General features: G+C 36.2%; 1 protein-coding gene across 7 annotated transcripts in view; it reads left to right on the top strand.

Moving 5' to 3' along the window:
• The window catches only part of LOC107659085 (E3 ubiquitin-protein ligase UBR5-like), a 65,166-nt gene that overhangs the window by 25,557 nt on the left and 14,821 nt on the right, over positions 1-24,788 (top strand). For 6 of the 7 annotated variants that reach the window (XM_016447905.1, XM_016447904.1, XM_016447901.1 and 3 more), the window contains 20 exons: positions 2,431-2,557; positions 4,110-4,261; positions 4,347-4,442; positions 5,383-5,506; positions 5,590-5,687; positions 6,507-6,661; positions 6,810-6,901; positions 8,456-8,602; positions 8,731-8,849; positions 10,588-10,714; positions 10,810-10,939; positions 12,275-12,435; positions 13,193-13,432; positions 15,560-15,683; positions 15,775-15,886; positions 17,447-17,578; positions 18,545-18,802; positions 20,837-21,105; positions 21,184-21,395; positions 23,863-24,096. In XM_016447905.1, the coding sequence (XP_016303391.1) occupies positions 2,431-2,557; positions 4,110-4,261; positions 4,347-4,442; positions 5,383-5,506; positions 5,590-5,687; positions 6,507-6,661; positions 6,810-6,901; positions 8,456-8,602; positions 8,731-8,849; positions 10,588-10,714; positions 10,810-10,939; positions 12,275-12,435; positions 13,193-13,432; positions 15,560-15,683; positions 15,775-15,886; positions 17,447-17,578; positions 18,545-18,802; positions 20,837-21,105; positions 21,184-21,395; positions 23,863-24,096 (3,109 nt within the window). The remainder of the gene's footprint in view (positions 1-2,430; positions 2,558-4,109; positions 4,262-4,346; positions 4,443-5,382; positions 5,507-5,589; positions 5,688-6,506; positions 6,662-6,809; positions 6,902-8,455; positions 8,603-8,730; positions 8,850-10,587; positions 10,715-10,809; positions 10,940-12,274; positions 12,436-13,192; positions 13,433-15,559; positions 15,684-15,774; positions 15,887-17,446; positions 17,579-18,544; positions 18,803-20,836; positions 21,106-21,183; positions 21,396-23,862; positions 24,097-24,788) is intronic. The other variant, XM_016447900.1, reaches the window with a different exon arrangement.

Below are 24,788 nucleotides of genomic sequence, written 5' to 3'. Positions count from 1 at the left end.
ATTTAACGCAATTAACGCAGGGGCGGGGCTAGGGTTGGCCACCCCACTCACAACTGCTGCTTCTGTCACTTTTTCGCTTGTCAAGAAGTGCAATTATTCAGTCGCAGAATGACTGAGAATGGGAGACGTTTCAGACACGCGCTCCTCTTCACTTCAGTGCCAGGCACGAGTCAAGCGAGTGCGCAAATCTTTTCTAACAATATAAATCTTTGCTATCACTTCTTATCAATTTAACACATCCTTACTGAATAAAAGTTTTAATTTCTTTCAAAAAAAGAAAGAATAAAAATTTACTGACCCCAGACTTCTGAACTGTAGTGTATATTGTTTGAAAAGATTTATATTTTAAATAAATGCTTTTCTTTTTAGCTTTTTATTCGTCAAAGAATCCAGAAAAAATTTATCACGGGTTCCAAAAAAATATTAAGCAGCAGTTTCCAGCACTGATAATAAATCCGCATATTAGAATGATTTCTGAAGATCATGTGACACTGAAGACTGGAGTAATGATGCTGAAAATTCAGCTTTGCATCACAGAAATAAATTATATTTGAAAGTATATTAAAATAGAAACCATTATTTTATATTGTAATAACATTTTGCAAGATAACTTTTTTTTTCTGTATTTGTCAGTGAATACGCAGCCTGCAAAACACTAAAATAAATATCAAAGAAATAATACAGTTAAACAAGAAAGTAGCCCAAAATAAGAAAGTTGAATACACCCTGTCTACAGGATGTGAGCGGTGCGGCGCGGCACGACAAAATACTATAAAACATTATAATCAGTGATGCGGCACGACATGACATGAAAAATCCCCGAGTGTAAACTGCCTCGTCCTATTTATGAGGTACCGACACAGAGTTCAGATGTCCTGTGTAGACACTAGACAGACTCAACCTGTTGTGACGCGGCAGTGTCGCGTCTGGTGTCCACACTGTTCCGCTACTGTTATTACTGTTATAAATGCAGCCTTGATGAGCAGAAGAGACTTCTTTAAAAAACAAGCGTAAATCTAGGTTATACGCTGCCGGTTTCACAGCAAAATGCAAAACTGACATTTAATTCGCTGACGCTCTTCACTCGGGCAGTGCATATACTTACTTGCCGGCAACCCACCAAAATAAAAACTTGCTGATTTTAGGTTTGAAAATGATGAAAATTTTTCTAAAAAATAAAAAGGAAAAAAATTTAAATGTAAATATTGCCATAGTATTTTTAGGTGTACTATAAAATAATTTTATTTAATACTCAGTTTATTTTAAAATATGGTGTTATCACACTTTATTATTTTGTTTATTATTTTATTTGAAAAACAGATTAACCAAATAAAATGCAATAATATTATTAAGTTATTGTTTATAGTTATATTTAATGGGTCACACTATGTGCAGTGTGAGCACCAACCCAAATCTCCAGGTGCTCTCATGAGAACCAGACTGAAAAATGTATGTGCACCCCATGTTATTATAGTTTTTATTAAAGGGATAGTTTCCCAAAAATGAAAAGTATCATATACTCACTCTCCACTTCCTCCAAACCTGTATGAGTTTTTCTTTTACGGAGCACAAAAGAAAATATTTCTTGACAGTAGCCATTAGGGCTGTGACGGTGGCAAATTTCTCAACCTGTTGTGACGCGGCAGTGTCGCGTCTGGTGTCCACACTGTTCCGCTACTGTTATTACTGTTATTACACTTGTATACAAAACTTCATACCTTTAGTGTTTCACATGTCATGCACATTTGATATGTATGTATTATGCTTGTTATAGAGTGTGTGGCGTCACGTGCACTACCGCCGGTGGTGGTAGACAACCGCGGTGGTCGTGACACGGTTGTCACGGCGACCGTCACAGCCCTAGTAGCCATTGACTTTTTCCATAATTTGAAAGTCAATGGTTACCGTCAACTGTTTGGTTACAAACATTCTTCAAAATATCTTTTGTGTTCAACAGCTGAAAAAATTCATACAGATTTGGAATGACTAGAGGGTTAGTAAATGAAATGAATTTTCATTTTTGGGTGAACTATCCCTTTAAAATTGTGAATTAGTTTTATTTTTATGTTTTCTGTCTTCATTTTAATTTAGTTTTTTTTTTTTGTATTTATTAGTTTTTGTTTTATGTCTATAGTTTATTTCAGTTTTAATTGTTTAGCACTTAAACTCAACAAAAAATACAAATGTTGCTGTGGCAACTAACTGAAATTTATTTTATTTAATTAAACATTTATTTATTTATTAAAAGCATTTAACAATTAACTGAAGAAAAAATAAACTGAAAGCCATATATTTTAAGTAACAAAATTGATGACATGTGTAGACATCATGTGGCGAGGCAGCTCACTGGATTGATTGGAGCGCAGCTGATGTTAGATGTTTTTCCAAACCCAGCCTGAGATGACTTGAGTGCTGTGCGCTGTGTTTCAGAAGCAGAGCGGTCTGAAAGGAACACGTTCGCTGAGAGGTTGTCCGCTGTCGAAGCCATCGCCAATGCCATTTCAGTGGTGTCCAGCAACAGCTCGGGGAACCGCACCGGATCGTCCAGCAGCCGGGGGTCAGTGTTCAGATTCACTAGGATACGGAAAACCATTTCAACAAACTATTGGCAGTTTTACAAACGTCAAAGATTAGTAGCACATGGAAATAAATAAATTGCAACAATTATTGCACATTAACTATTTTTTTTAAAGTAGTAAAGCATAGACATTTCAAAATAAGAGTCCCGGTCTTTTTTTTGGGCTTGTTTGTAAAATCTTTTTTTCTGGGTATTGTTGGTGTTTTGGTTACACGATTAACTGCGTCGGGCATTTAATTCAACGTGGCTTCTCTCTGACAACCTGTCACAAAAAGGAAAGACTGATAACATTTCTTTAACACATTCATTGTATTGATTTTACTGTTATCGACAGAGTCTTTTAATTGCTTTTCTTTAAACACATTATTATCGTATCAGCAAAATCCAGTAGCAGTCGACCTGTAATTCGTATGTGTTGATATATCAGCAATTCAATTCAATTTCAATACATATGTATATATTGAATAAAACGTGTCTTGAGTATTTTAAAATTGCACTTAAATGTGTGTCGCAGCCTGTTTAATTAAGTAAAAGAATCCGAGATGCATGGTTTGCTTTGAGATTGTATGGGTTTGTTCTTTATCCATGCATTCAAACTCTATTATACATTTTGATCAGTTCATTCATTCCTTTGGAATTTAAACCATGGCTTTGGTGTTCAGAGCAACAGGAGTAATATAACATGATAATCTATTTTCTACTTCTGTATTAGATTGTTTGGTGTACAGTAGGGCTGTCAAAATGGCTGAAAAACTAAATTTGAATTTTGTACTTAAATATTATCAAAATTCGAATTGGATTCGAATTTAAAATGCATAATTTCAGTTAGGGTGAAGAAAAGCTTTTGGATTCTCTCCTGAGGCCACAAGAGGGCGCATCGAGCAAAATATTACTAATGCACGTTTATTCAAAGCATAAGATAACATGACTATCTGTGAAAAAAGTGCATAATGTTTAAAATAATGTTTATAAACCAATTATAATTAAGTTGCTTAAACAACTATAAACAAAACAGCATCATGTATGTATTCATAGTTTAATACAAAGGGCCGAAAGCCAATCACACAGAGTACATTTTTCATTTAAAAACACGAGTTGCAGTGGGATGGGAAAATGCTAGATGCGAGTGCAACAGTGATAGATGTCCCTCTAGAAAATGCACGAAATATGTGTTCTGTGTGTACGGCTTGGTTTCAGTTTTGACATAAACAAGATCTTCTCCGCATTGATGTTCACTTTTTCCGCAATATTTGTGATGAACAACGCAGCAGCACCGCATCTAGTGGCTTCAACTGGATTGGCTAACAAAAACATTAAAATGCAATGACACTTACATCGTCATCATCGCATCTCGTGCGCCACTGATAAGGCTGCCTCCTTAACGCACACCTAAAATTCGAATGCAACGTTTTTGCATTCGAATGTGGATTTTTATTTTAAATTAGACGAATATTCGAAATTCAAATTTTATTTTTTTTTTTTACAGCCCTAGTGTACAGTTGTTTCACTTTTGTTGTTCTCGTTTCTGTAGCTTGCGCTTGAGAGAGATGATGAGGCGCTCCCTCCGCGCTGCCGGTTTGGGCCGCCACGAATCCGGCCCTTCCTCCAGCGACCACCAAGACCCCGTTTCACCCCCTATTGCTCCTCCCAGCTGGGTACCAGACCCTCCACCGATGGATCCTGGTGAGTGCAGCAGTTTTTGGGTCGTAACAGATGTATTGCATGCATGCGATAGCCTGATGTCTTACAAAACCATCTTCTCTGCTAGATGGTGACATTGATTTCATCTTGGCCCCTGCAGTGGGCTCCCTTACCACTGCCTCCACAGGCACCAGCCAGGGTCCCAGCACTTCCACCATCCCAGGTACGTGAACCGGCCTCCCAAAGGACTTTCTACACCAGTGGTTCTCAACTGGTTTTGCTCCAGGACCCAGATTTTGCTTTGTACGTCAATGGTGACTCAATCAGAGCAGTGTTATTTTAGTATGATTGATTAGTATTATTAGATTATAGTTTTTTTTAAATATATATTTCAAATTATATTTTATATATGAGTCAAAAGACGTTAAGATGTCCGCATCAATGTACAAAAGTTATGTTCATAGAAAGCACATTAAATGCAAGTAAAGTGTCTACTTTTAAGGTTTCAAATAAGTTTTTGGGGAATAAAATGTCAAAATTTGGTTGAAATAATGTTACATTGTCATTCTGTGTAACAACATTTATGTAAAAATTCAAACAACATGCTTATTCTGACGTGTACATATTAAAATATATAAAAGAATAAGGGAGCATATTAAATTTTATTGTGTTTTAAACGAGTAAAACAATTCTTACTGACAAATGGACAAAACCTAGGATAGTGGCAAATTTTAAAAATGTAAAATTACAACTAATTAGTATTTAAATTATTATTTAAATGTATTATTTATTTATAATTATTATTATTTATTATTATTATTTAAATATGTCTATGTAGTATTTATTAATCAATTTTTTTTTAAGTTATTTTAGTTCAAGCTAAATTGAAATGAGAAATGTTGCCTTGGCAAAACAAAGTAAAATAAGTTTGCTCTTTTTAAAATAATTTTTATGTTTTATTTCAATTAATGTTTATTTTATTTAAAGTAACAAATTATATATATTTTTTATTGTTTTAGTTGTTTCAGTTAACAATAACCCTGAATCAGAATATACCTGCAACCTTTTTGGGTCAGTCTCTCCAGTTGAGAACCGCTGCTTTGTGCTGTCATTTATAAAACTCTCTTGTAGCATGTTTTCAGTATTTCCTCTGTCTTCTGAAGGACCTTCATCTGAACCATCAGTAGTGGAATCTAAAGACCGGAAGGCAAACGCACACCTGATACTGAAGCTAATGTGTGACAGCGTCGTCCTGCGGCCTCACTTGAGAGAGCTGCTCTCTGCCAAGTACGTCACCCTCCTGCAGCTCTGAATGATAGCCGATTTCCCGTTAGCGCTCTTTGAGTGTTTGTTTTGCTGTTGTTTGATAGGGATGCTCGTGGGATGACTCCATTCATGTTGGCGGTGAGCGGGAGAGCTTACCCAGCAGCCATTACTGTTTTAGAAGCAGCACAGAAAATAGCCAAAGGTGAGTACATGGCTGCAGTTTAACGGTGTTATTTTAGTATTAATAATGTACCATTATTGTTTTTGTTTAGATTTTATTTTTATATTTTCTGTTTTTATTTTAGTTAGTTTGTCAAAAACTATATAGACAATAAAACTAACAAAAATGGCAAAATAAACAGTTAAAATAAAATTACAATAAAAAATTTTTTTAATGTTTATTTTATTTTAATTTTGTTTTTTTTTTGTCTTTGTTAGTTTTGTTTAATGTCTATATAAGTGTTTATTTATTTTGGGTTTAGTAATTGTTTTTGTTTTTTTTAATGTTTTTATAGCTATAGTTTTTTTTTTCTTTAGTTATTTTAGTACTTCAAGTTAAACTAAACAAAAATGAGAAATTACCATTTTAAGTTTATTTTTTTTCCAATGTTTTATTTCATTTAACGTTTATTTTATTTTAACTTTGTTTATTTTGCCATTTTTGTTAGTTTTATTGTCTATATAGTTTTTTTTCTTTAATAATTTTGTTGTTTTTTTTGTCATTTTTGTTAGTTTTTTTTTTTTAAATGTCTATATAGTTTTTATTTATTTTAGTTTTATTTTAGTACTTATAATTTTAGTTTTATAATTACATCATTTTAAGTTTTTTTTTTTTATATATTTTGTTTAATTTCAGTTATTCATTATTTCAAATAACAAATATTTTTAATGGGTTTGGTTAACTGTAATAAACTTGGTTTAGCTTGCTGAGATGTATTTGTCATGTTTCGAAACATTTAGAGAGCATTAGATGCCCTTTTTGTGTTTATAATTCTTATCTGGATCGTATATTTTTGTCTAGGTGATCTGGGTCTCGGAGAGAAAGAGGATGCAGCGTCTGTGTTCATGGAGATGATCTGTCCTTCAGGAACAAACCCAGATGACTCTCCCCTTTACGTCCTGTGCTGTAACGACACCTGCAGCTTCACCTGGACTGGAGCTGAACACATCAACCAGGTACAAACTCCAGTGCAATCTATTTCAATTAAATTGTTTTAGAGATATTTTCAAAGACATTCTTTACGTAAAAAACTGTTGAGAAGCACTGAGCTGAATTATTTTATAGAATGGCACTGTGTGATTAACTGAAGTTGTATGTTTTCAGGACATCTTTGAGTGCAGAACTTGTGGCCTGCTGGAGTCTCTGTGCTGCTGCACTGAATGCGCCAGAGTTTGTCACAAGGGTCACGACTGCAAGTGAGTGCGATGCCATAAAATCATTTGAACTTGACACCTAATTTTCTGCATCACCACTTGTATCCTCGTCCTTATCCTTGTATGGAAGAACGAAATCCTTGAATGCAGTGCAAACATTGTTGTTAACGGTAACTTAAACTGTTATAAAAAGTTTATTAATTGAAATGAAGCTTAAAGAAAATATAAATATTTCATGAAAAACTTCTGAAAAACTCAGAAATCTTGTCTTGGCAACTAAAATAAAAATGAAAGCTAAAATGATATGGGAAGTAATAAAAGTGCAATAAAAAAGCATATAACAAAATTACTAAAACTAAAGTTAAAATGAAAATTGAAAAAATAAGCATAAAAAATACAATAAAAATCAAAGCTAATTAAAATATTAATAAATACTATAGTAGTATATAAATAATACAAAAATAACACTGATTGCAACAAGCTTTGTGTAAAAAAATCAAGATGACGCGATTAGTGATGTAACAATTCACTCAACTCACGATTCGATTCACGATACTGATTTCACGATTTGATTGTCTCACAATTCTTTTTTTTTTAAACGATATTAGATTTAAGACAAATTATAAATGAAAAGGTGTCCTTTTATTATTGCTTGGACAAAATGCTGCACATTTCTTTGTGAAACAGAAAATATGTCAAATAACAAAACTAAATTGATATTTTAAAACAAACCCCAAATCAAATAAATAAGACAAAAACACCTCTTCATATAAACAAAGGCTTGTCTGTGCTCTTTCCAATTAAAAATTAGAGACAACCACTGCATTTGAATCACAATCCAAACAAAGATGCTGAATACATGCTGCATGAGCAGTTTAAAATTTAAAATAAATGTAAAATCTAAATTAGATTGTATTTTAAATTTTAAAACAAAAACGGAATGCTCTGACTTCAACCATACTACATAAAACATCTGCAGGAATAAGACGCAGATTCACTCTCTGACAGCAGGTGGCGCTTATGGAACAGCAGATACAGCATTTCTTTGACTGTAAACAAAGCAGCGCAGCGCTTATGAATGCTGATTTAATATGCATTATACAGAGACGTGATGAAAAGAAAATACCATCTAAACTTTTCTAAAGACAGTCAGTTCCCCTCAGAGATACATTCATATAAACTCACTCCCCCAAATGTATCGCGATTCATTGAACATCTCAACCAATTTGAATCGTCACATATTTGCATCGATTTTCATCCGGCTCGCGGTGAATCGTTACATCCCTACAGGTGATGCAAGCTAAATGTTGATTTATTACTGAAAGCTGTACTTTTCAAAAAGTATGTAGAGAAACATTTACTGCTAGACTGTGGACTGCATGTATTTTTATACTTGTATTGCTTATATAGAGTATTGTGCTTTTAGCCTAGCAACGTGTTGGCACTGAACTTTCTGAAATCTAATAAGTTGCTGCCAATCAAAAGTTTTCCAGAACTATTACTTATGGGCTTATGTTTCAGTTGCTGTAATCCCTAGAAGGCAGCAAGATAGTTCACAAGGTTGTAAAACAGTAATCTCTCTTGTTTCTTCTCCAGACTGAAGAGAACGTCTCCCACCGCATACTGTGACTGCTGGGAGAAGTGTAAATGCAAGACCCTCATCGCGGGCCAGAAAGCAGCTCGTTTGGATCTGCTCTACAGGCTGCTGACCACCACTAATCTAGTTACCACTCCTAACAGCAGGTATGTTCAAGGAATGAGTCCTTTAAGTCCTGCTCCAACTTTCTGTTGCCAGACCGTTTTACGGGGTCATCAGGACAACGTCCGGCCAGTGTTCTGTGTCCTGAGCGCCGTTTGTTTGTGTCTGGCAGGGGAGAGCACATCTTGCTGTTCCTGGTGCAGACTGTTGCAAGGCAGAGCGTGGAGCATTGCCAGTATCGACCACCTCGCATACGGGAGGACAGGAACCGGAAGGCAGCCAGTGCTGAAGGTGTGTCTTTGAGTAGGGAAGTGATCTGGGTCTGGATTTGTGAAAATCTTTTCTTTGAAACATTCTTAAAATCTTCATGGAATTTATTTTAAGTGCAGTTTCTCAAATAAAAAATTATAGGCTTTGGGGTTTTTTTTTTTTGGTCCCTATTTGACTTGTTTTTGTATTGTTACTGAATTACAAATTCAGCAAAAAGCATCGTGCTTAAAGCAATTAATCGCAACATGAACATTTGATACCGGCATATCCCTAATGCTTAATAATCATTATGAACGATTATTACTGACATTATCGATCATTATCTCACTTCAGAGTACTTGTGCACATTATGCACACAAACAGCAAAGATAACAAGCTTTTCAAAATGAAAACAAAAAGAAAAGTAAAACTAAACTTGCTGTCGGTGACAGTGCTTGCATGTTTTTTTTGCCACAAGAGTACCAACATGTTCACCTTCTCTGGTTTAAGCGGTCTTTTACTTTACTTTGGCTTGAAAACCATCCATCGTTTCCTCAATATTCGTGTCATTTCTGCTGCACGCACCTTCGCGCTCGTGCTGATGCGGCGAGTATAAACCAGGCGCTGCACAGTTCAATTGAGTAGCGCGGTTTCGTTAAGCGAAAACAGAGACTGACTGGATGCGCCGTTAACGAAATCGCCTGTGCATTAATTAAAAATATAATTATATAAAAATTTTGCACTTGCACCAGTGTGACCTATAAAAAAATTAGTCGCACCAGCAGGAAAAATTGTCGCAAAATGCGACTATTTGGTCGCAGTCTGGAGCCCTGCACCAGACATGTCGAATTTAGTTTAAGCAGCGGTCTAAAACAGTTTATTTAATCACGAAATGGGCAAAAGTTCACCTCAAGAATGATAAAAAAAAAGCAGCATATGAGTTTGAAATTTGGTGTTAAAAAAAAAAAAAAAAAGCGCAAAAGATTGCACTTGCACCAGTGTGACCTATAAAAAAATTAGTCGCACCAGCAGGAAAAATTGTCGCAAAATGCGACTATTTGGTCGCAGTCTGGAGCCCTGCACCAGACATGTCGAATTTAGTTTAAGCAGCGGTCTAAAACAGTTTATTTAATCACGAAATGGGCAAAAGTTCACCTCAAGAATGATAAAAAAAAAGCAGCATATGAGTTTGAAATTTGGTGTTAAAAAAAAAAAAAAAAGCGCAAAAGAGAAAGCTTTCTCTTTCTGTTTTGCGCTTCTTTTTCTTTCTTTTTTCTCGCTCTATGTAGCTCTCTATATGAAGCATACAGAAAAATGCACAATACACAATCTTCCAGCCCAGGGTGAAGTCATTATCTACATTAACAACGATTTAGGACATTTAAGGTAATTTAATGAAAACTGTGTGAATGGCGCTCCGTGGCGCGGCAGGATTTCTGTTGGCTGAATGAACATATCATTTTGCTTTCTCATCTCAGCTTTAAATCTGCAACTTCGCTGGATAACAAATGCATTAATGTGACTAGCTGGATATAAACTAATGCAAATAGATTAATCTGCAAAACCGGTACATCTGTCAACCTCTCGTTTTTATTCTTATGAATGTTTCGTAAGTCTGCTTTTAACCTTTGCTACAAAGCATCAAAAGTGGAGAAATATCTTGAAGACAAGTATTTCATTTCTTAATGTTCATGACTTTATTGTGCATGATTCATTAGTGTATGTGTGGAGAGCATTGGTTTGTTCTGTGTACTTTAATGTGTGTCTGTCTTACTCTCAGACTCAGATATGCCAGATCATGACCTGGAGCCTCCTCGCTTCGCGCAGCTGGCTCTAGAGCGCGTGTTGCAGGACTGGAACGCGCTGAAGTCCATGATAATGTTCGGCTCGCAGGAAAACAAAGACCCGTAAGTACAACATTAAACATCAACCAGGCGAATTTCATGGTACTTGTTCAGCTTTCAAGACATTTTTGCTGACATGACGTTTCGTATCGTTCCAGACTAAGCGCCAGCAGCAGAATCGCTCACCTTTTACCAGAAGAGCAGATGTACCTGAACCAGCAGAGTGGCACCATCAGACTGGACTGTTTCACACACTGCCTCATCGTCAAGTGTGCACCAGACATCACTGTGAGTCCAAGAAACTGCAGTTGTGCTTTTACAGCCATGAATATTTAATTATATTGCATGTTTCTTGTGCCCTAATGAGTTCCAGCTAACCTTGATTAGTTTGAATTAGGGGTGTGCGATATTGAAAAAAAAAATCTCAATTTTTGGGATATTTTTGATAACGATAATTAGACGATATTTTGCCGAGTGTGTTATTGTGCTGATATCTGACCACCATGGACAGCTGCAGTTTTTGATATTCTTCATTCTGTGTGGTCAGTTCACATCAGTGAACAGAAATTAATCTTTTCATATATAAGTTTAAATTGATTTTTACCTTTTATGGGCATTTTTACCTTTAATAAAGCCATTTTTTTCTAAAAGTGTGCATCTTTTGAGTCAAATTGTTACATTTAATCAGTCAATCAGATTAATAAGACATTTAGGCTGTTACCAAACAAATGAAACGAGTATCAACAAAATTAATCTTTCCAGAAGTTGCATCTGAAGTGGCATTTAGATATATTTGCACACCATTTAATTCAGCTCAGAGGGACATGGAGTGCTTTAACCTGCAGTTACAAATGCATAATGTTTTGATATTTTAAACATAAAACATTGAATACTGATGTTTGGAATTATTTTAAAAATGAAAAGATAATTCAATACTTTAAATGTGAAATTAAAATCGCCAGTAGGTGGCAGCAAGTCACTGTAAACAAGTGAGTCATTGTGATTGAACCGAATCATTTAAACAGTTTATTCGTTCAGGAACGAAACACCGTCATGTTGCTCAGAGACGCAAAACTGTTCTGTGGTGGCTGTTTGGAATTATTTTTGGTTGGCGAAATAGAGCAAAAACAGGCAATATGATGTCTAAAACGCAAGTCTCTTAATATTAACTTATTGTTTATTGAACTGTTGTATAAAATCAGTATCACATTTGTAATCATACTTATTTTTGAAGAAAAAAAAACTGCACTCTTCGTGTTATTTTAACTATATGAAATGATATATGTAAATTTTTACATATTGCCCCCATATCTTGAATTTTGTGATCTTTCTTAATGCATTTTAATAGACTGAATCATGCATTGAACACTCTAAATGTGCACGTGCACTGTTTAACCCACTAGACTTCATCACGTAATGGATGCGTGCACTCCGTAGGTTTTTTGTTTGGTTTTTTCAAAATACTCGATAATGTCAAATTGCACATCGTTAAAACAACAATTACGATATTATCGCAGACGATATATATCGCACACCCCTAGTTTGAATGCAGGTTGTATCTACATTATTTTCAGAATTGCAGCAGTTTGCTAACTGTCTCCTCTTGCTCTTGTTGTTCTCCAGTTTATTGACACTCTTTTGGGGACCCTGGTGAAGGAGCTGCAGAATAAATACACTCCCGGCCGCAGGGAGGAGGCCATCAACGTCACACGCAGGTTCCTGCGCTCCGTGGCCCGAGTGTTTGTCATCCTCAGTGTGGAGATGGCGTCTTCCAAGAAGAAAAAGTATGACTTATTTACTGAACTTTGCTTTGTACTGTCATGCTTTGTAATATGTTTACTTTATCAACAAAATATAAACTGCTTTGTGCAAAAAAAAAAAAAATCTAAGTTAGTATGGTAATTGTTCACATTCCTTTAAAGCCTACTTGTATTATATTTGAAACACTTTTCTAAGACCTCTAAATGATCAACATGATCAAAACCTGTTGCACACAATCCACTACATGCCTTTTGTAACGTTTATTTCTTCATCTCTCAATCATCATTGTATTGCATTGTATGTAAGCATTTAAATCTCATCTTACTTACTACATATTATTGGAGATACAGAGTGATGAATGATATTTATATAATTTTATGTAAGTATCTGCTATACTGTTATAAAGATTTCATTGATTGATTTACATTACAAGCATCAGAATTTCATCTTACTTCTTGGCCATATAAATATCAGCATCTGCACCATATTGCATATTTCTGCTCAGTTTGTGCCTTTGAATAAAATTGAGTTGTCTTTTCCTCCATATCCTCACTATATCAGGCTATATGAGCCAATAAAAGCCTGATGTATCAAATATGATACTCAAAAAATGCACTTGCAAACATTTTTAGTTTTTTGTTTAGTGTCTAAAGGTTCACTAAACGGTTCCATTTTAAAAAATAAGATTTTTCTGAGCATTATTTCATGTTAGGCTTTACAGGGTTAAGAATATTTATTTTTCACACTGCTCACATTCTCTCTCTTTTGTATTTCCTTCAGCAACTTCATCCCGCAGCCCATCGGGAAGTGCAGGCGTGTTTTCCAGGCTCTGTTGCCGTATTCGGTGGAAGAGCTCTGCAATGTGGCCGAGTCTCTGATTGTGCCGGTGCGGATGGGCATCGCTCGCCCTACAGCGCCCTTCACTCTGGCTAGTACCAGCATCGACGCCGTACAGGGCAGCGAGGAGCTCTTCTCTGTGGAGCCCCTGCCGCCACGACCCTCCCCGGATCAGTCCAGCAGGTGAGCGATGCTTCAGTCGACCAAAAATTCACCTGCAGCTTCCTGTAGCCCAGAAATTAGTGCATCTCAGTGGTTTTCAACTTTGACTCCCCTCTTGTAGACTAATCCTGTGGTACTTCTGCTACAATGACAAAGCTTGATTTCAAAGCTCTTTGTAATTTACAGAAACTAAGAGTGTCTGTGGGTTAAAATTTGCTATTAAAATAATCATACTTCATAATTTCGAGAGCAGAATCTTCTTCAGGGCTTCTGCTCTTTTTAACCAGTAAATTTACATATTTTCAGTCGTTTGTGGTTTACTGGATAAGAATTAAAGATAAGGATATAAAAAAAGAAATATGACCTGATGAAAATATTTTAAAGTTTGGCGTAACTAGATTTTTTTTTTTAATGTGTAAGATTATCCACACATCATTTTTAAATGAATTGAATGATACACCAGGCTTTTGAGTAACATTTATTTGTACATCTCTGTATTGCGTTGCATTGTTTTTTTTTTCTCCCCTCAATAAAAACTACAGAGCTTTTTCTATTAAAAAAAAAAAATTATTTTAGAGCTCGGAGTAACTAGAAAAATGTACTGTATTTATCCATGCATCATATTAAACTGAGTGTTAAATATGATACGACAGGCTTATGAGGAACATTTAGGCTATTTGTTCATCTCTCAATCATCATTATATTGCATTGCATTATATTTTGCCCACCACAATTGAAACTACAAAGCTTTTTCTACTCTATAAAATATTTTAGAACTTTGTGTAACTAGAGAAATGTATATTTATTTGCATGACTTTTTTCAGGTCTCGAAATCACACTTTTAGCTTATTGAGCATATTTTATAGTTGTTTTTTTTTTTTTTGTACTTCATCCCGCAGCCCATCGGGAAGTGCAGGCGTGTTTTCCAGGCTCTGTTGCCGTATTCGGTGGAAGAGCTCTGCAATGTGGCCGAGTCTCTGATTGTGCCGGTGCGGATGGGCATCGCTCGCCCTACAGCGCCCTTCACTCTGGCTAGTACCAGCATCGACGCCGTACAGGGCAGCGAGGAGCTCTTCTCTGTGGAGCCCCTGCCGCCACGACCCTCCCCGGATCAGTCCAGCAGGTGAGCGATGCTTCAGTCGACCAAAAATTCACCTGCAGCTTCCTGTAGCCCAGAAATTAGTGCATCTCAGTGGTTTTCAACTTTGACTCCCCTCTTGTAGACTAATCCTGTGGTACTTCTGCTACAATGACAAAGCTTGATTTCAAAGCTCTTTGTAATTTACAGAAACTAAGAGTGTCTGTGGGTTAAAATTTGCTATTAAAATAATCATACTTCATAATTTCGAGAGCAGAATCTTCTTCAGGGCTTCTGCTCTTTTTAACCAGTAAATTTACATATTTTCAGTCGTTTGTGGTTTACTGGATAAGAATTAAAGATAAGGATATAAAAAAAGAAATATGACCTGATGAAAATATTTTAAAGTTTGGCGTAACTAGATTTTTTTTTTTAATGTGTAAGATTATCCACACATCATTTTTAAATGAATTGAATGATACACCAGGCTTTTGAGTAACATTTATTTGTACATCTCTGTATTGCGTTGCATTGTTTTTTTTTTCTCCCCTCAATAAAAACTACAGAGCTTTTTCTATTAAAAAAAAAAAATTATTTTAGAGCTCGGAGTAACTAGAAAAATGTACTGTATTTATCCATGCATCATATTAAACTGAGTGTTAAATATGATACGACAGGCTTATGAGGAACATTTAGGCTATTTGTTCATCTCTCAATCATCATTATATTGCATTGCATTATATTTTGCCCACCACAATTGAAACTACAAAGCTTTTTCTACTCTATAAAATATTTTAGAACTTTGTGTAACTAGAGAAATGTATATTTATTTGCATGACTTTTTTCAGGTCTCGAAATCACACTTTTAGCTTATTGAGCATATTTTTTAGGTTTTTTTTTTTTTTTTGTCTTTTTTTTTTGTTCAAGTCATCATATTTCATACATATATTTCTGAGGCCACCTGACTGAAAACCGCTGGTGTAGCTTAAGTTTGCACTGAAGCTATTATGGAGTATTCAACTGGATCTTATTGAAGTTGTCATTAATGCTGGTGTTGTCTTGTGCCTCAGCTCCAGTCAGTCGGCCTCTTCGTACATCATCAGGAACCCTCAGCCCCGCCGCAGCAGCCAGTCCCAGACGGCCCGCGGCCGCGACGAAGAGCAGGATGATATAGTTTCTGCTGATGTAGAAGAGGTGCAATGCTATATTATTCTATCACTTGTTTTAGAGTTAGTTTGTTTGCCTGAAGCTGTCTCTAAATGCTCCTGGCTGTTCACCTGTTCAGGTAGAGGTGGTGGAAGGTGTTGCAGGTGAGGAGGATCACCATGACGACCAGGAGGAGCAGGGGGAGGAGAACGCAGAGGCCGAAGGGCAGCATGATGAGCACGATGAAGACGGTAAACACATGAACACTTAAATCACTCTTCACAGCAAATTTGACTCAGAAATCACAATTTTATCTGATAAGGTTTTAATTACGCTCCTAGAACACATGCCAGTTGGGTTGAGTGATAGATCAATATTTATCTGGTAAAATTAAAGGTCTTCACAATAAACAACCAAAATAAGTTTGATTTAACTCGAAGAAAATGTGACAGAAATAATACTTTTTAATAGTAAAATGTAGTCCTCGCATTAAAAATAATAATAGTTTGAGGAATATCATAACAGAGATATTTTTATTCATGTTTTAATTTATATGATGTTCAGGTTCTGTTGTGTAGCAGCTTATTTAAAGGGGTCATATGATGCTGCTAAAAAGAAAATTTTGTGTATTTGGTGTAATAATGAAATGTTATGCGGTTTAAAGTTCAAAAAACACATTATTTTCCACATACTGTACATTATTGTTTCTCCTCTATGCCCCGCCTTCTGAAACGCGTCGATTTTTACAAAGCTCATCGGTCTGAAAAAGCGAGGTGTGCTGTGATTGGCCAGCTATCCAATGCATTGTGATTGGCCGAATACCTCAAGCGTGAGACGGAAATGTTACGCCCCTCACCATACTGTTGATGCCGTGTCCGGCCGGAGCGACGAGACATAAACATTAAAACCCATTATAAACGAGGCATTTGTTGCATCCAGTGGGGACATAATTACTGATTATAATGACTTATACTGTCTTTTTATGCGTTGCGTTGCATTGCATCGCGCCGCATAAACATAAAACTGTCTGCATTTGTGATCGGAGAAATGACAAACAACAAGTGCTAATCTACACTGCTCAAAACTCGCGTTTGAATCATCAGAGGCAACGAAAAACACAGCGGCCTACCGTGAGGGGAAGCCCCAGCTTAGCGTGCACTGAGGCCAGGATAGAGTGAGCTGAGACGGGCTGACCAAGAGCTTGTAACTCTCCAAAGAGAAAGGAAGAATTGAAATCGCATCATATGACCCCTTTAACCAAAAAAAAAAATTTGTTGTACTTCTATTTTTATTGGATTATATTTTAAAAGATCGATTAAATTGTTGAAATTTTATGAACACATTAAATTAGACATAATTTTTGACGATAAATTGTTAATAAAAAAAAAACACACACCAAAAAAAAAAAAACACAAACATGGAAACCAGAAAAAATAAAAGGGAAGCACAGAATTTGAGAAAAAAATAAAACTGATTTCAGTGGTGTTCGCTTCTAAACAAATACGTTATGTTTAAATTGATTCTCGAGGTCTAACAAACATGTGGGATGGATTTCCTTCCTATTAATGGTATGAAGTGAATATTGTGATATGGAAATATAGAATGATATAGAAAAAATACTGTGATAATATTATTGCTCATTTTGCCCAGCCCTACATGGCAGTGCATTTCCTGTATTTTTGTATCACAGGAAAAACACAAATTTGTTAGAAACACTGGTGCTGCTCCTTGTGCTTTTGTCTAGAAGCCAACAATTTCTTCTATTAATGAGGCTGAGGTCACAAACAATCGCTAATCTTTTTTTCTTACAGGGAGCGACATGGAGCTGGATTTATTGGCTGCTGCTGAGACGGAGAGTGACAGCGAGAGTAACCATAGCAACCAGGACAACGCCAGTGGCCGCAGGAGCGTTGTGACCGCTGCCACCGCTGGATCTGAAGCAGGTGCTTCACTTTGTCAAAATTGCAGCAATTACTGTAATTGTGGCGCTCCCTCCTATTTTGTTTTGCCCTCCACATAACCTACTGAGCGTACAGGAAGCTAATGGCTTCAGATAAGAACTATAAACGCATTTTGTTTTGAATTTTTCCATGTGGTACCTGTAGAATTACATTTAGTGGGTCGAACAGTCGATTTTTCTTATTTCCTATCAAATCAGGTGCCTTTATCTACTATTGGCAGAAATTACAGACTAACTAGTCTAATCTATTGAAGTTTAGATTTATTTACATGTTGTTTTATTTACCTATATTTTATTTATTTAAACAAGGCACCATGTACATTAATCAACATTGAAATAAATGTTAATGTACCTGACTTAAAAGAAAAATCTAACAAAAATGAAGAACAAAGAGGGACAACATTTTTTAATTTCTACACCTCGAGCCTCATCAAATAGAATTGCAAAAATGAATTGGAAATAAAAATGTAACACTTCTCATCTGCATTAAGCCAAAGAAACAAGTAGCCCCCCCAAAACTCACGCCATTGGTTGAGCAAATGTTGTGTCACTCAAACCAATTGTATTGTAATCGTTTTTGACGCCACTATGATGCAAAAGTAGCAAACCCTTCACCTAATGGTTAGAGAGTCGGACTTGTAACCCGAAGGTCACGGGTTCGAGTCTCAGTACCAGCAGGGATTTTAGGTGGGGGGAGTGAATGACCAGTGCTCTCTTCTACCTTCAATACCATGACTGAGGCGAGACCCGGGCGCTGCAGCAAAAATGGCTTCCCACTACTACTGCTGTGTGTGTGTGCACTTGGATGGGTGAAATGATTCAGAGTATGGGACACCATACTTGGCTACATGTCACATCACTTTCTCTTTAAACCATGGCATAAAAATTTGGACCAGAATAAAGAGTGCATGCATTTGATAAGAATTGTAACCCTGTCTTTTACCTGCAGGTGCCAGCAGCGTTCCTGCTTTCTTCTCCGAGGACGACTCCCAGTCGAATGATTCCAGTGACTCGGACAGCAGCAGCAGTCAGAGTGACGATGTGGATCAGGAGATTTTCCTGTTGGACGAGCCTCTAGAGAGAACCACGGGCTCAGCACACGCCAACAGTGCAGCCCAGGCGCCGCGGTCCATGCAGTGGGCTGTTCGCACTACACCCAGCCAGCGCTCCGCCGGCGGCGCCCCATCCAGCTCATCCACACCTGCTGGTTAGTATCTCCCACCACCTGTCCCAGAAAAGTGATGACCGGATTTTACGGAAAATAAGTCGCACTAGCTCAAAATTCCATTGTTGATAGAAAAAAAACCCCCGCAGAGACGTCAGCATTTTATTACTGCATTCATAAATTATGTAAAATACCGGTAAATAAAACAAAATGTTTACGAGCATTATAAACACTATAAACATGCATTTTAGTTCCCCTCACTCTGCAACAAAAATTTTAATTTAACTGTATTCAGAACACAAATTCATATAAAACAAACATAAATTATAGTGGCATTCATTATAAGCATCGTTTATTATAAACACCAAATGCGTTATACAAATAAACTTGGGCTCATGTACCTCTCTTACGTTCACATGTCGTGCCTAAAAATGTGTGGAAAACGCTAGGCGCGCCCCTTTGCTTTTTTCCAAAGCGTTTGTACAGCTATGATCAGCTGTTCCTTCATCTTGGCTGAGCTTTCAATGTTGTTACGGGAAAGGATGAAGCTGATTGGTTGGTTCTTGTCACATGACCCGCGGTGCGCTTGCGGCATTCTGAAAAGTTGAAATGTTTATCTCGATGTGGTGCTGGAAAAAATTAGTGCGTCGCTTCCATTATGAGCGCGCCTGCCGCGCGTCTACATTTGAAATGACGAACTTGAGCGTGCAAAAGACGCGATATGTGAACGGCCCCTTTTTCAGCATAAATCCAAATGTGTGCTTTGCGCTTGTTTTGTGTTCTTCGTGTTGCATTCAGTATACAATGGTGCATTCAAGTCATGTCAGAAAGATCGTTTTTGAGTTGAACGCACATGAACGCCACCACAAAGTCATTACTATGAATGGGAAACTTTGAGTTGGTGCCGTTTCAGTGAGAGAATAAGTTGGATGCAATAGATGCAGTGTCTGTATAGATGGTACATTTTATTGAATTTAATGAAATTATTTTTTTATTTACAGTAAAACTAGCTAAGTTACATTTATGACAATTATGGCTAGATATATACTGTTTTACATTTACATTTACATTTAGTCATTTAGCAGACGCTTTTATCCAAAGCGACTTACAATTGGGGGATACATAAAGCGATTCTTCTTAAAGAGGCAAACAGACACAGGAAGTGGTTGTAATACCAAGTTCTTAGACATTGTTCAAATAAGTACAAGCTAGAAAGAGAAGGAATAAATAAAGAGAGAGATATTTTTTTTTATTTTTTATGATGAAGTCAAGTAGCTTCGAAAGAGATGGGTTTTCAGCTGTCGCTTGAAAATTGTCAGGGATTCAGCATTCCGGATAGGGGTGGGAAGATCGTTCCACCAGCCAGGAGTGGTGAACGAGAATTTTATTATATATATTTATATATTAACACCTTAGTAAATTGAATTAAAAAACAAAAACACACCTGATGTGAATTCATTCATATTATATTATTTTGTAGAAGCAGAGTTTAAAAAAAATCTTACTGAATTTTTTTGTAGAAAAACTACATCGGCCAACATGGCTCCAACCAAAGTGATTAAAGTCTTTTTTTTATCCTTTTAATGATATTTTACAGTAATATTGAAGTATTTATTATTTTGAATTCATTTTATTTGAATATTTTCAGTTTTTCTTTTAATTTTAGTAAGTTTGTTTTTTTTTTATTTTAATATTTTTTTTTTTTAGTTTTTGTAATTTCAGTACTTCATCTTAAATTTAAAGGGTTAGTTCACCCAAAAATGAAAATCGTCATCTTTTATTTATTTATTCATTTTTATATTTTAAGAAAAGTTAGTTTTGGTTAGTTTTAGTTAACATTGACAACAATGACACTGATATTTCTTTCTTTTTTTTTTCTTTTTTTTTTTCCCATTGTCATTGCAATCTTGCTCCAACCAAAGTGACTTGAATGCATCTAATGTGTAAAAACTTCCCACTAGGACTTGAGTGCGCCATAATTCCCAGCACGTTTCAGATGATAAAAAAAAACAAGTTATATTCTGGAAAATATAAGGAATTTAATATTAGTAGTAATAATTCTAATGTCTCCTTTAGCGAGCTCCACGGGCCTCATCTACATCGATCCTTCAAACCTGCGACGGAGCAGCGCCATCAGCACGAGCGCAGCCGCCGCCGCAGCAGCCCTGGAGGCCAGTAACTCCAGCAGCTACCTGACATCCGCCAGCAGCCTGGCTCGAGCCTACAGCATCGTCATCCGGCAGATCTCCGACCTCATGAGCCTCATACCCAAATACAACCACCTGGTCTACTCACAGTACCCCGCTGCCGTCAAACTCACCTATCAGGACGCGGTTAATCTGCAGGTGAGTCGCTCGGCCTTTACCCGAACAAAATCAGACTGTAATAAAGGTAAAATATAACAGGATAATGTCATTTTGCAGAACTTTGTGGAGGATAAGTTGATCCCCACCTGGAACTGGATGGTGTCCATCATGGATTCCACTGAAGCGCAGCTGCGATACGGCTCCGCTCTGTCATCAGCCGGGGATCCTGGTCACCCCAGTCACCCGCTGCACGCTTCACAGCACGCAGGCCGCAGGGAGCGCATGACCGCTCGAGAGGAAGCCAGTCTCCGCACCCTTGAAGGTCGAAGGTAAGACCTTTGGGCAGTTAAAGGTGCAATAGGTCTTCAGAAACATTTTTTGTTATGCTGGTTGAAAGTCTCTTCACATCCCGATAGCAATCATTAAGTTAAGTGGTCTAAATGTATTTGTCTGTATTTATATATTCTGTGGAAGGTGTAGGATCAAGAAATGTTCGTCCAATCAAAACGCTCATCTGCCAACAAGAATGGCAGGCAAACATCAACCCGATCTTCCTTCCTGGTATTGTAGTACTTTTAAAGATTTCTTACCGGTGAATGACACATGATGTAGCCGAGCGGTTAATCCAGTCCTCGCGCCAGCTCGTTAGAAGTGAGCTACATCTGATCGATATGATCCCTACACAGTGTTCATTGCTCCCTACTGCCTTGCCAAGCAACAGACAGAAGTAAACAAAGGTGTATGTTTGTAGAGTAATTTGCAACAGCTTCGAATGCGGCTCAAACAATCAGAATCCAGGACCGGAACTATCGGTTTTATAAAATTTACTCACCCTTAAGTTGTTCCAAACCTGTATGAGAATGTTGGTAACCAAACAGTTGACGGTAGCCATTGACTGCCATAGTATGGAAAAAAATACTATTGAAGTCAATGGCTACCGTCAACTGTTTGGTTACCAACATTCTTCAGAATATCATCTTTTGTGTTCAACAGTAGAAAGAAACTCATACAGGTTTGGAACGACGTGAGGATGAGTAGATGATGACAATTTTCTTTTTTTGGGTGAACTATTCCTTTAAGTCTGTATGAAATTAAAATTCTCATTTTCTCATTTTTGTGGTTCCCTCGACAAAAACCCAATAGTAATTTTCCAGTGGCTTGTGGATTATTTCAGAAAATAAACTCTTGAGTTTATAATTTTTTTACATGTTTCGTTCATGATAATCTTCACAAATGAACAACTTTTATGAATTTTGAAGCAGAAGTAAAATATAAAAACAAGCTTTTTATTATAAACGAGCTGTGAAATCTAGTCAGTAGATGAGTTTATCTTAGGTCTATCAAAATGGCTGAAAAACTAAATTCGAATTTTGTACTTAAATATTATAAAAATTCGAATTGTATTCGAATTTAAAATGCATAATTTCACTTAGGGTGAAGAAAAGCTTTTGGATTCTCTCCTGAGGCCACAAGAGGGCGCATCGAGCAAAATATTACTAATGCACGTTTATTCAAAGCATAAGATAAGACTATCTGTGAAAAAAGTGCATAATGTTTAAAATAATGTTTATAAACCAATTATAAGTAATTAAGTTGCTTAAACAACTATAAACAAAACGGCATCATGTATGTATGCATAGTTTAATACAAAGGACCGAAAGCCAATCACACAGTACATTTTTCATTTAAAAACACGAGTTGCAGTGGGATAGGAAAAAACCCCCGCCATAAAGTCTCGAGATATGTTTTTTCAAAGTTGAACTTGCATTAATTTTACATGGCTTTCTAAACATGAGGCTCTTTTGTGCGAGACGCGAGTGCAACGCTGATAGATGTCCCTCTAGAAAATGAGCAAAATATGCATTCTGTTTAAAGGGCTTTTTTTTTTCTTTTTTTTTTGACGTAAACAAGATCTTCTCCGCATTGATGTTCTCTTTTTCCGCAATATTTTTAATGAACAACGCAGCAGCACCGCATCTAGTGGGTTTAACTGGATAGGCTAACAAAAGCCTTAAAATGCGATGACACTTACATCATCGTATCTCGTGCGCCACTAATAAGGCTGTCTTGATGCACACCTAAAATTTGAATGCAACGTTTTTGCATTCGAATGTGGATTTTTATTTTAAATTCGGCGAATATTCGAAATTCGAATTTTTTTTGAAAGCCCTAGTTTATCTGTTTGGTGTGATGTTGGTGACCTTTAATGTCCCTGACAACCTCTGTAGTGCCATTTAGCCACTTGTTAACAATCAGTTTTCTTTTTTGTTTAGTTTTAATTTTATTTGGTTTTTATTTGTTTATGTAGTTTTATTTAATTTCATTTATTTAATTTTTCTTATACTTTTTTAATTTAAATTTTTTTGTTGTTTTTGTTTTAGTTGTGATTTTAGTTTTATATTTATTTTAGTTTTATTTGGTTTACATTTTTTTATTTTTATTTAATTTTTTAGTTTTATGCTTGTTTGTTTAATTCAGTTTTTATTTTTGTTTTAGTTTATTTGTATTCTTTTTTTTAATTAATTAATTAACTTTTTAAATCGTATTTAGTGTTTTTTATTTGTTTATTGTTATGTGGAGTATTTTATATTGTAGAATAAAATGTGAAATATCTTGAGCTTGTTTTCAGATGTTATTTCAGGCATTTAACCAAACACCCATTCAAAAACACATTGACTTCAGTATGATCAAGTCGGACGTGCTAAAATGCTAACTCGTTTCCGGGTTTTGTCCTACAAAAACATCATTCCTGCAGCACTCTATTGTCGTATTATAATGTCATCCTCTGTGTTCCAGGCGCGCCGCTACACTTTTGACGGCTCGTCAGGGGATGATGTCGGCTCGAGGAGACTTCCTGAACTACGCTCTGTCTCTGATGCGTTCTCATAATGACGAGCATTCAGACGTTCTGCCTGTGCTGGACGTGTGTTCGCTCAAACACGTGGCATACGTCTTCCAGGCCCTCATCTACTGGATTAAAGCCATGAATCTGCAGACGACACTCGACACCACTCAGATTGACAGGAAGAGGTAAACGACCCATATTAGCACTTCAAAACATGACTTTAGTAGTGTTTAGTGTGGATGATGATATCTTGGAGATTTTTTTTTAGCTTTTTGTTGATATTTGACAGTGACAGATATTTAGTATTATGTACTATTATAGTATTTATAAATATTTTAAATAGTCTTTTAATTTTACATTTATTTAATTTTGTGCTTTTGTCATTTTTATTCGTTTTCAAAAAATATTTGCTGTTTCTTATTTCATTTTTAGTAGTTTTAGTACTTAATCTCACTGCTTTTCAGTTAGTTGCCAAGGCAACATTTTTTTTTTAATTTTCAAGTTTTTCATTGAATATTTTCATTTTATTTCAAATATTTTAATTAATGAAAGGCTTTAGTTAAGGCTTTTTTTTCCCTTTCTTTGAACTGGTTTAAAATGGTGAACTATTGTTTGCGATGGTCAACTTGGACTAGTGAAATTTACTTCTGAAAAGCTAACAATTTTCTTATACTTTTTTACAAATATTTTAGCATTGCTGCTTCCTGAAAGTTTGCACAACTTTTCAACACTAAACTGGTGATTTATGAATGCCCATTTCTTCTTGTTGATTAAGTTTGTTGCCGGCAAAGTCATCAATATATAAGATATTGCAGGGTTATTATAGGTTATAAAACATTAAAGGGGTCATATGATGCGATTTCAAGTTTTCCTTTCT

Source organism: Sinocyclocheilus anshuiensis, unplaced genomic scaffold (assembly GCF_001515605.1).
Source record: "Sinocyclocheilus anshuiensis isolate Anshui unplaced genomic scaffold, SAMN03320099.WGS_v1.1 scaffold411, whole genome shotgun sequence".
NCBI classification, from domain to species: Eukaryota; Metazoa; Chordata; class Actinopteri; order Cypriniformes; family Cyprinidae; genus Sinocyclocheilus; species Sinocyclocheilus anshuiensis.
Note: the sequence above shows the minus strand (reverse complement) of the source record. Positions and strands in the feature narration are given on the sequence as shown.